At 28.4% G+C, this 13,462-nt stretch overlaps 1 protein-coding gene and 1 long non-coding RNA gene across 11 annotated transcripts in view; one reads left to right on the top strand and one right to left on the bottom strand.

Moving 5' to 3' along the window:
* LOC144580101 (uncharacterized) overlaps positions 1–13,462 on the top strand; it is an 852,895-nt gene that overhangs the window by 836,788 nt on the left and 2,645 nt on the right. For 7 of the 10 annotated variants that reach the window (XM_078355146.1, XM_078355145.1, XM_078355143.1 and 4 more), the window contains one exon: positions 10,794–11,213. The exons of 1 other annotated variant lie outside the window; for it this stretch is intronic. In XM_078355146.1, coding sequence (XP_078211272.1) covers positions 10,794–10,923 — 130 coding nt within the window. In that variant the 3' untranslated portion in view covers positions 10,924–11,213. Of the gene's footprint in view, positions 1–10,793; positions 11,214–13,462 lie in introns of those variants that run through there. 2 more of the 10 variants (XM_078355150.1, XM_078355151.1) reach the window with 1 other exon arrangement.
* The window catches only part of LOC144580102 (uncharacterized), a 149,767-nt gene that overhangs the window by 13,865 nt on the left and 122,440 nt on the right, over positions 1–13,462 (bottom strand). The window lies entirely within an intron of this gene.

Genomic DNA, 13,462 nt, shown 5'->3' on the forward strand with positions numbered 1-13,462 from the left:
ATATTAATCACTATACAGGGTAATACAATTATATGTAAGCATATGAAATAAGAAGTTATAAGGACATCTGTACAGGATACAAGAGGAGATTGGAGTCAGGTATGTGTCATTCACGGGTCATTGCACGTCAGCCTGGGTGAGAGAACGAGACTGTTTTGGGGGAAAAAAAGGAGTTCTGAGTTTTATATGCAGGTCCCAACAAGAAGCTGTTGGAGATATTTCACAAAAAATACTAAATTGTGACCTTGCTGTCTAAGGATCATAAAAAGTCATTGAGAAATACTGGCATGTTATTTTCTTGTGGGTATATGTTAACTAAAAGTTTAAGCTTCTAGAAACATATTACACATTCCGACTCCTTAGACAACTTTAGATTTAACACATTTTATAATTAACAGATTTATCTTTAAGAAGATAGATATATAGATGTTATACATAGTATGTATCACACATATGTTGCAGCTCTTCAAGAGAGACTTTGTCCATCACAAATATTCATATCACTTTTATCATTTTAATAAGCCATCTTTGGAGCAATGCTGGTAGTTGAAATAATTACTCACAAATACAGTCATGGAAGGTTCATTCTTTTAGTCACAAAATAAATGTCTGTTGTGCAACTACTATGTGCCAAGGCAGAATCCAGGGGAAATGCAGTGGCTTTGGGAATATCTGTAGTGTCTCTGAACATACATTAGTGCACAAATCCAAGGAAGAGTGTGACTGGGTGTCATAGGAGTTAACTTACATTTTTACATAGGAAGAAGAATAGATAAAAAATGTTTGATTGTATAAAAAAAGAAAATTGGAGTTAAAAGCAACTTACACCCAACTTTCCTCATCATGCATTCAACAGTTGGATGCAATATTTTGATTTAAAGTTAGAGGACTTTGGTTCTTCTCCAGGCTTAATCACTTTCTAAGACAGGGCCCTCAAAGAAATCACTTAATGTTTCTATTTCTGAAAATTAATCATACTTTAGAGTATTTCCGGAATAATTAAATGAGGTGATATAAATAGTACTCAGTGTAGAACTCTCTGCTCTTAGTACTAGAGATCTCTCCTAGTAAATATATCTTTTGAATTTCTGCATAAATTTAAGATTTTAAAATACACAATGATACTCTTTCTCACATTGTTTTCTGTTTGTTTAAGACTTGTGGTTGGTTCATCATGGGCAGCTGTATGGTTATTGACTGGGGCTTTGACTTTCTGCAAACTGTTGCCCTAGAACAAGTTATAAATACTTTATCAAGGTGCACCTTTTCTATATGCTTCAACCTAAAGTACAGATTAATATGATCTTCACTTTCAACATAAAGTGAAATACAGTATCAGTTATTTTATAGATTCAATGCCCTTTATTCACAAATGAAAATGTAGAGACTAAAGTAATGTTTGACACCTGCTTTCAGTGGCAAGCCATATGGGAAACTAGACACTAGGAGGAAAAGTTAATGCTTGACTTTATTAGAGAGTAAAACTAGACAACAGATACTGTTCAGGTGAATGGAAGAGGATGTCCCTCATATATTCTAGTTACATTGAATACAGACTCTGAGGAGAAACAGCTCCAATTACTTGCTTCAATAATACTTTATTGAACCATATCATTTTGGAAAATCGTAATGCACAAAAGCAAAGCAAAGTTCCCTGAGTTAGCAGTACAGAGCCCAATATATTTTCATTGAAACATATATAGAGTAGATATTCACAGAATCAAATTTAAATTTGCGAGTCTCATAGAGTTAAGGGAGAAAAGATTATGTAAAATATTAATCATTAGTCCAGTTATAGGTCCCTAAATAAAACTATGCGAGCACATAAAATATAGCTGTGGTAAAAACTAGAGATCAAATACAGATAAACAGAGAGGTACTAGACCATTATTTCATGAAATAAACTAGTAATTTGAATACTATATTTTTCAAAAAAGATGAAAAACATCAAATGAAAAAAAACTGAGTGAAAATATTTATCAAGTTACTTACTCATATATTCCATTCATTTATAGACAATGAATGAGCACAGTTTTGGAAGGCAGTTAAATAATGTCATGCAATTTTATATTTAAACATAGTAATTGTAATGTGCAAATCACAAATAAATGCCACATCTAATATTCTATCATTCCTGTTTTCAAAAATATTTCAATATTATAGGAAAAATTTCTCCTTCAACTTTGACATATTGTTTTATTTATGTACTATATGTTCTCCATTTAAAATATTTTACTAGTATTTTTGAATAATTAATGTTGCTGTTAATTCATTTCATATATTTGTGCAATTGTGATGAATTTGTCTTACAATCTAAATATTAAAATTGTATTTTTGATAATCATAGGTTCTTTCTTAAAGAATATAGTTTTTCTCTATTACCTTCTGATGCTTTAAAGACACTCTGGATGTATCTCTATAAGCTATTAATACTGTTTTTTATAGTATCTATTCTGAATACAAATACCTCTTACCATCAGCAATTTTACAAGCACAGTAGCATATACATATATTATCTGAAGGAATGTCTCCATTGAAATATCACAGAAATAGCCCTGAAAGACATCCATGATATTCTATATTATTTGTTCCTGAGGATATTGTGCCAATTGAAGCAGTTTCTTCAAAAGTTACATGTGCTTGGCAAACCTTTCTAACCATAATAAGCAGAAACGTTTTTGACAAATTACTCCTTGATTTTAATGTGGTTTCATTGATTTCTTAACACTAAGACTTTGGACATTTTTTCATGTCTTCATTTAATTCCATTATTCCAGCTTCTCTTTCAGCAAATTTACAGGAAAATAAAAAAAGCAATGCATTGAGTAAAGTGTTAAAAGCATTTGGATAGTTAGGCATTTTAATTATGGTGCTTTTCATTTCATGTTTTTGTTTACAATAAAGGCAGATAGAAATTGAGGCAGTTAAAGTTACCTGAAAATAAGGAACCTAGACTATTTCAAATGTTCATGGTAAAGTCATGCATATATCTAGAATTTAGATTTAAGAAATTTATCTGCAATTACGTTTGATTGGTTTATTTGTGATTTCCAGGCAGTCCTATATAAATCACTAAAAACTAGTTCATCAATTTTTCAATATAAAATGATTCATGATTATACAATATACCTTAAAAACATAGTTTCTCCCCAAATGATTACCTTGCAAAACAAAAGTGTCCCATCTCCTCCAAGAGCACAATAATTCAAAGCTAGAAATGTAGTTAGCTTCCATAGCTGAATGGATTGAGCACACTTCTTAAAATACTGTCGACATGCATAAAAAACAGGATATAGAAAATACACGATGAAAATTTATGTAGTACAGTATGTTCTATTGTTAATCTACCTTTCCAATTGTAAAGAAAAGTGACTGTAAGAGTTATTCTATATAATTTCTACCTTTTAATTGATTGTATAACTGGTACTAATTAAAGAGCATGTAGCAGTCACTAATCTTTTTAAGTAATGAAATGAAGCACAGATGTAATCTAAAAGCATAAAAATAATGGACAAATTGATTCAGATTTTAATGGGAATTCCTTGTAAAGCCTTCAGTGAGTATTTTTAGTGATGAGATCTCTTTCACACACACACAAAAAGAGAGATGGAGCCTTCTCACTGTGTCTGCTCATGGTGGAAGGAGAAAAACAGCTTCCTGGGGCCTTTTATAAGGGCGCTCATCCCACTCAGCCTTCATGGTTAACCATCTTCCAGAGGCTTCATCTTGAGGCTTAGAATTTCAACATATAAACTTGCGGTGACATAAACATTCAGAGCATAACTATGTTCTCTACATTCCTTCTAATATGCAAGTATCAATTCATTCAAAACTATTTATGAATTACCTACTATGATTGAAGCACAAGTTTAGGTACTGGGAACACAGTGGTGAACAAGATAAACAGAAATGGAGCTACTACTGTCTAGTGAGCAAGAAATAAATCAGTAAGGTAAATAGGTTAAATACATTGTATGTTAGTGGTAAGACCTAAGAAGAAAATCATGAAGGGAAGAAACACAGGAAATATAAAACCCATATGTGAGGAGAGCCAGAACCATGCATATATAATCGAGGGAAAGCTGTGCCACACAGGAGAAACTTCTAAAACAAAGAATCTGAGATGGATATGTCCCTGCCAGACTCCATGAGGACAATTAGGGGATAGGAGTTCAGAAAAGTGAGGGAAGTTAAGGCAGTCAGATTATATACTATTTTATATTGCTTTATTTTCCCTTTATGTAAATTTGTCTACTCTTTTGCTTTCCTTTAACTGGTTTAATTGGTTACCCTAAATATTATAATATACATTATTAATTTATTCTAACACAAATTATGATTTTTACCACCTCCAAAATGAAACTAGAACAGTAGAACATTTAAATTGAATGTATATTTAGGTCTTTTGTATAATTTTGGTTACACATTTTAATTTCATATATGACAGAATCCCATAAAACATAAGTCTAATTGTTTTATATAGTTCACATTCAGTACATTCTTAGTGCTGTTTATCCTCATTACCCTTCTCTTCGTTCTTTGTTACTGTCTTCATTTGTTTCCCTCTCAGGCCATTTTTCTTTTGACTCTAAAGTTCTCCCTCTCTGGAGTCATAATCCTTCTAGTTCTGCATCTTGAGCAGCTCTTAGCTTTCTTAGAATAATTCCTTTCGTGTTTGTGTGTGTGTGTGTGTGTGATGGCTGCTCTAGGTAGGTATGGCCAATATACTTTCTCTGCTATTCCATTCCACATCTTATTTTAGAACTTTATATACATTATTTCTATGTTTTTGTCACAGCAACCCTTCAAGAAAGGTAAGGTCAGTGTTTCTGTTTACTTATCAGGAATGCAATGTTCCTAAGACTAATCAACTTTCCTGAGATCACTCAGTTTATGAATTCGATAGTCAGAATTCAAATGTGGGCCTGTATAAATCCACTTCCCACACTCTTTCTACTTAGTAATGACATAGCCAAAGGCTACATGAAGCTCTTGATTAGCCCCATGAATCTAAAGAGAACGTCCTCTGTTGCAGGCATCATACTAGGGGTTGAATATAGTGTACTCCGTGGAGATAGGGTATGTAAAGGTATACAAAGTTAGTACACTTCCCATAATCTCAAGGAGCAGGTAAAATGCACACGTAAAAATTACCAAGAAATCTAAGTGTTATATATATAAATAAAAGGTAATAAGTGTTAAGAGTGGATTTTAGGGAAAAATGTCTTCTTTCATGAAAAGAAATTATATTTCAGCAACTTCAAAGGTGAGAAGAGGTTGTCAAGGTAGTGAATGAATAGCAGATCAAAAAACTACTGATATTATCCTGTACATGATGGGAAACTGTTGCTGATTTGGAACATAGGAGCAATTAACAGCACCTGCATAATGATAGAAAGGAAATGGTTAAAAGGGAAAACCAGAACTGCTGTAGTAGGGTAGAGAGAGACACTGATGAGAGATATTTAATAGTTTGAGCCTGCTTATACTAGATTTCTGCCTAATGGTGAGGATAGCTATATTCTGGTTTTTATTTTTTTTTTATTAGGAGAGTTTCCACCCTCTAAAAAAACACAAAAAAACCAGAATATAGCTATCCTCATTATTACAGATTGACAATATTATAGACAAAAGTGTAAAGATCTCAAATTAGAGAAAAAATAAAATAGAAATCTAGGTCAATCATTTTAAAGTTAAAAATGCCAAGGGAATACTTTTCAGGCATATGAAGGAATCAAATTATGTATTTTGCAGCAAACTGTATGCCACTGGAGGTCATTATCTGAGATGAAACAACTCAGACACAGTCAAATATCACATTTTCACTCAGAAGTGGGAGCTGAAAAATAGCACACATGGACATAGAGAGTGGAATGATAGATAAAGAAGACTTAGAAGGGTGAGAGTGTGAGAGAGGACGGATAATGTGAAATTACTTAATGGCTACAACGTACATTATTCAACTGTTAGATATCCTAAAAGCCATGAACCAGTGTGCAATTTATTCCAGAAAAAAACTGCACTTGTACGCTATACATTTATTTAAAAATAATAATAAATGGCTAGTTTAAGTGTGCTTTCTTTAAAAAACAAAATATCAAAGTATTAAAAGAGCTATTGAAAGAAGCAACTCCCTTTAATAATAGTAGCACTATACTTAAAGTTAACTTTGAACAACTGTACACAATTAATACATTGTATATAGTACTAAAATCCCTGACAAAATCACAACTACACAATAACAAAAATTAGTCCCTGTATCTATCTCTCCTCCTAAATTGCAAATCCAAGATCAGAAATAATATTACCATTTATTTTCTTATTCCTTTGGAATACTTAATGACCTAGTAATTACACATTGAATAATTTACTAAGTGAAATACAAAAAAATGGAAAGAAAAACAATGACATAAAAGTTTGTATTATAACTTAAAAATAAAGGATTCTAGAGTATATGAGAAAAGTAAATATTTTCCCAGTTAATATCAACTAAGGCGTTCTCTAATTATTTCTAAAGAGAAACTAGAGATTTATATTTGAACCCAATTGAAATGCTTCAACTATATATATATATAGTTAAATGAGCAGTAATATGTAACTAATTTTCCCTTCCAAAGTTTGTTTATTCTGTTATTCTCATTGTTTTCTTTATCTGTGTTCAAGTCTTGAGATAAAGAACCCTAAGCAATTTTTTTGGGTAGCTGTTTTATCTGTAGACAAGACACATGACTATTATAATCAGATATTGTTGCAAGAAAGTAGACTAAACAAGGAAAGAAAGGAATGAGAATCTAGTAAGAATTATTTTTGCATGTATGTGCTACACTTTGCTAGTGCAGCAGAGTAATTTAAAAAATAATCAGAAATAAATTATTTAAAATGTTTAGTCTCTTGATTCATTCAAGATTACTTCAAATATTTGGTTAAAGAAGTTCTGATTCCACATGTGCATTTTAGATTCAATCCGATTTACATATTAGTTGTATTTATTTCTAGTGTTTCTTATAATATGATGATAAATGATGCCTTTGATTCCTCTATCAACTTAGTTGTGTAGTAAAATTCTCATTTCTTCAAAAACATTTATTTTGATATAATTTAAAATAGTTTAAAAGATGCAAAAATAGTTCAAGGAACTCCCATAGACTTTTTACATAGTTTGACAAAATATTCATACTTCTCTCCATTCACCGTTTCATTATCCCTGTCTCTTTCTCCATGTGTGCATGAGTACATACACAGGTGTGTATGTATGTAGATGTAGAAATTTTGTTGAACCAGTTGAGAGTAAGTTATACAATCACGTCCCTATAGTATACTTCCTAAGGAAAAGAGTATACTCTTACATAACTGCAGTACTTTACAAATATTGTTATAATATTACCTAATCCACACTTCATATTCAAATACCATACATTGTTCCATTGTGCTTTAGAAATACCGTTTCCTGGTTCAGGATCCAATAAATTATCATGGATTACACTCTGTTGTCTCATCTTTCTTGATCCAGAACATCTCCTTGACCTTTCTTCGTGTTTCTTCTCTTTGGCATTTTTGAAGAGAGCTGTTGAATTGCTTTTTAGACTTGTTCTTCAGTTTGAGTTTTGCATGTATTTTGGTAGGAATACTATAAAAGTGATGATTGCCTTTCTCAATATGTTGTATCTGGAAGCACATGATGTTTATTTGTCCCAGTACTGTCATATGAATTTGATGATATGGTTAAGGAATCTACCAAGTATTCTTACTATGAAATTATTATTTTTTGTAAGTAATAATTGGTTTATTAATTTGATCTGTTGGGTTTACCATCTGCTGATACTTTTCTGACTCTACTTCTTTTTATATTTATTAGTTAATCCTCTGTAAGGAAGATAGTTCCTTCTCTCTTATTTCTTCATTTTTATGTCATTATGAATTCAGATTATTATTAATAACTGGACAGTGACTAGCCCTTCAAAATAACATTTTGTCTGCTACATCTATTTTAATTATTTTTTGGCTATTTCTTACCTTTGGTATAACAAAATAATCCAGGCTCAATGTGTACATTCCCTGTACCATACTCAGAATCAACTTCTTCACTAAGAAGTCAAGATCCTTTTAGTAAAGGCTTTATATTGTTTTATTTTTATTTTTTTCCTTACTTGCTACTATTTTCTATGTCTCAAAAATAATTCATAGCAAAAAAAAACTGAACACAAACTTTGTACTACATTTTTTGATTTACAATAATATAAACAGCAAGATTGTGAAAAAATAGAGTACGTTTTCTTGCTATTGAATATATATATAATTTTTATGATAAAATTCTTCTGAAAGTTTTTTGAAAAGGTAATCTCATTATTTAAAAAGAGCTCAAGTATAAAAATTGCATCCTTTCTTTTATTAAGTATGCACGATTTTAGTTAAGACTACTGAGCTTTCTGGGCACAACTCGGGTTTGGTTCTGTAGGTAAGCAAACAGAGAGAAAGGAATTTCAGTTTCCTTCCATGTTTTTCAATTAACACCTACCTACCCTTTGGATCAGCTTACTTCTCCCCAAGGTAATGCCACCGGCAGCTAAATGATGAACTTGCTTTCTCAGACTCCCTCAAAAGCACAGGAACTATTTTAATTGTTGATCCGTGTGGAGGGATGATTGATGTGAAAAAGAAATCAGAGTTGCTCACTATCACACTTTATAAAATTCACTTCCATTTATCATTCACTATCTAAAAGCTCTCAAGATTAGTTTTGTTTAAAGATTATTTGCATGTAAATTGTAGGGATATAGTAGAGTGCTTAGATTTTATGACTGAGGCTAAAGCTAAAGTCATCAGTGGTTTAATCTTTTTTAAAACAACATTCCCTAAAGCGACCCAAAGCACTGAATATGCTACAATGTTTAGTGAAAACTTCCTCAGTTATGGGGCTACTGTGGAGTCAATAATGTAAAAGAGAATAAAAAATTGTCTTTATTCTCTGCTAGGTTGGAGCTAAAAATACATTCCTGTGGAATAATTGTCCTTGATGTGAGCTACTGTAAAAACAAAATGAAGCTTTTTATTTTCTGAAATTACAATTGTATAAGACAATTTTTCTCAAGTATCCTGCAGAGTTAATTGACTTCCAGTAACCTAAATTATGTTTTTACCTTACAGTTCAATTTAAAATTGTTAAGCAGAGAAATTTAGAAATGCTTATAATGAAAACATTAGGCATAAAATAGACTGTAATATTATTTTATAGCAATTCTAAGTAGATTTTACACAATACAGATTATAGCTGTGAGTATAAAACAGTTATCTATATTCCTTCATTTCGAGAGTTCATGGGGTCATTCATATCAAGTAAACAATCACACTTTGGAGTTTTTACCTGTAAAGATATGTTATTTGAGTAATTCTCAAATGCCATTCATTTTAAAAGGCTTAAGATAACTGTTTTATAGCATTTATGGAATTCTTTGAAAAGCACTGCTTTCATACTCATAGTACTTTCTTTTTGCTTTGATAAATGCAGAAATGCTGATTTATATTTTTTAAATGTTTAACAAGACTATTGGTTGAGGCCTAAATTGACCTGAAGGTTAGGACTATGCATCTAAAGTGGGCTTGCTGAGGGAGAAACATATTATTTACTCTGCCTGGTTCACACTGCCTCATGCATCTTGACAGGAAACTTATGGATCTCATATCTAATGATGTGAATTTACAATAAGATATTTGGTGTGTCATGATTAATATACTATATAATGTATACAATTATTAGAAGTGGATCTGAAAAAAATCTATTTTTTATATCTTAAAGCAGAAAAATGGAAAAGCTCTACGTGATTTAAAAATTATTTGTATACTTGTTAAATTTAATAACTAAAATACTAAGAACATCAACCAGTTATCTGTATCATTTTCATAGTTACATGATTAAAACACATCAAATATTCACAGCCTTATTTAATGTAGCCTTATTTTATCTATACACACACACATATTCATAATCTGAACAGAGATACATGCAAATATTAAATAAAATTCTAAAATAGGTATTTGTATACAATATGTATTCTTATCTGCCCTGAAAATAAAGTAAGTATAAAACAAGCAGAATAATATAAATAAAAACATTTGTAAAATATGAAAGAAAGTCAAAATAACACATACAGGACAATATTATTTTTCAATGATCACCCCTATCTCCCAGTTTTTACCAGCATAAATTGCCTTCCTGATGTTCCTGAATATAGGATAAAAAATTATCTTTCAGAAACATGATACATTTTGACATTTTAATACCTCCTTTCCTTAATTCAAATATATTTATTATGCCTTTAAGTCTCTAATATCAGATATTTTCAGATTTTAGTGGACCCAAAAATGGTACTAGTTTGCAGGTGCTAGAGCTAGTAACCTAGAAAAATTATTTTGGAACAGTCTTCTAAACAATCTACATATTAACCGTTAATATGATTATGTCCCCTCAGTTTTTGGAGTATTGACACACAATAGATATCAAAATGATGATAAAGTTATAATTATTACCAGAGCTTAATCTTAAATGCCAGACATTCTAAAAGAGTAAGATTTTGAATTTCAATGGAATATAGCAGATGACTATTGTTCTGTTAATACTGTTCTGTATTACGGCTTTGGTACCGAGTTAGACGTTTCTTTTTTGTCTTTGTTACCTAGTTAACACTAGGTAACATTGGGGTAGTTTCCTAGTGGTGGTGTTTTCCTATATCTTCCTGGGCATTTTGGATATTATGTTATGAACCTCTGTGTTTTCTTTGAATCCTCTTTTTTATCAGACTTCCTGTGACACTACACCTGTTGAGGAAGGAGATAATGCATCATTACTCCCAGGTGAGGGTGGAAGTTGAAGTTCCCCACTTGACTTGTTTGACACTCCAGAAGGGAAAGTTGCCTCCTTATTTCTAGGCAGGGTATAATTTAAGCTTCCTCATTGGACCTCTGCTGACACAATTATAATAGTCTTTGTAAGAGACAGTGAGCATCAATAGTTCAGGAGTGTCTTTTAGGAATAGTAATCAAGATTTAGTTGTAAGATACACTGAAGAGTTAGAATAAACCCTTGGGTGCCATGTGGAAGATAAGAAAAGAGGAGTCAAAGATGGCATCCAGATTCATGTTATCTGAATTAGAGAATGGGGATGTTATGACAAAAACATGGTTTTCAAATGACCTTTTTTAGTAATCTTTAAAGCTTTTATATGGGGATAATGTTTGATGTGTTTTTGTGCACGAAAAGTTGAATTGTGATCCAAGAGACTGTTCAAATACTGTACATATATATAATTCTGCATATGAATATATTCTGGGTACACATATTCTGCATATATATATAATTCTGTATATATATATAAAATAAAACTGTACATATATATTCTGTATGTGTATAATTACCGATATAATATATATATCCTGTAAATATATATAGAATATATAATACAATATATAAATATATATTTTGTAGTATATATCTATATATATAATGTAGTATATAAAATTATATGTAAACATAACAGTATTTTTATTAAATATATTTATTACATAATGTTACATATTTTATATATTCTGCATCTACAGTGTAGACATATATAATTGTATATATATACAATCTAGACATTTATATATAGTCATACATTTGTATATATATAATTATGTCTACTATGTATATATACAGAATATATAATGTATAATATATAAGTATATATCTACAGGATATATATAATTATATATACATACTTTATATATTTGTATTATATAATGTAAATACAATTACATATAATTGGAAAAGTCTCTATATTATATATATTATATGATATATAATGGAAATATATATTGTATTATAAATTTACATATATATTACATTTGATATATAATCATAATATAAAGTATATAAAATTATACATTATATAATATAAAGTATATATAATTATGTGTAATTCATCATTATAAATACATATAAAATGCAATTGATATATAAAAATATATTATAATTTATATTATGTATTATATATACATTATAATCACATATGTAAAATATATAAATACATATTTAAATTATATATCATGTATATTACATATACAATACATATCAAAATATGATATACATCATATATATCACACATATGTCATATATATCTTTATGCAATATATTATATATAATATATAAACAATGTTATAGAATATATAATATATATTCACTATGCATAGTAAGAAATATATATCGATATACATAATTACATCCTATACAGGAAATATATATAAAATATGTATAATTATAATTAATATAAATATATATATTTTAAGAGTATGTATATTCTCTATATATCTACATACTCTAACATATATAATAAATATACATATTCAAATATGAAATTGCATATTTATACAGGAAATATGATTTATATACATGTAATTATGATAATACATATGATTATTTATTATATAATTATATATAACAATAACAATAAATATATAATTACAAATATTTATATATAAATAAAATTATATTACATATATGTATATAAATATACAGGATATAATTATATACATATATATTTTTATATCAAATATGTTGTACATATTTATAAATATATACATATAATATAAATATATATAATTACAATTGTATATGTAAAATATATAAATCACATATATATTCCTATACATTATGTATAATTATATATACTTATAAAATATAGAATTTATATATATGCACAGTATAATTTATATATATGCACAGTATATATATATACTATCTATATTTATACCATATATTTATATTTATATATTATATATACTATATGTATAAATAATATGTAAATATATTTTCATATTATATATTCTTACATTATATATTTTACAATTATGTATATTATATATACATATATATCATTAACAGATAAAATATAAAATTATATATAGTATATATAATTAATGTAAAAATATAAAATATATAAATGTATAAAATATAAAATATATATAAAATACAAAAAATATAGAATTATACATTATTAAATATATTTGATTATATATGATTAAATATATATATTAAATATATGATTACATTTTATATACAGTATATATAATATACATAATTTATATATAATTTTAATTATAATTATATAAAATTATACATATAATGACATTATATGTATAATTATATATAATACAAATATGTAATATAAAAAGTCCTGTATATAATTAGATATCTACAGTATATATATATAGTACAGTATATAAACAATCTTATAGAATACCATATATACATACTATAACTACTATATATATACTATACTATATAATTACATATATCAAAATATATACATACTGTATATATAACATGTATATATCTAAATAATTAGGTATCTACAGTATATATACTATATAATTCTATATTTTATATAATAAAATATATATATTTATAATTATATACACATATATAAAATAA

The sequence above is a fragment of the Callithrix jacchus genome, chromosome 18 (genome assembly GCF_049354715.1).
Source record: "Callithrix jacchus isolate 240 chromosome 18, calJac240_pri, whole genome shotgun sequence".
Classification (NCBI taxonomy): domain Eukaryota; kingdom Metazoa; phylum Chordata; class Mammalia; order Primates; family Cebidae; genus Callithrix; species Callithrix jacchus.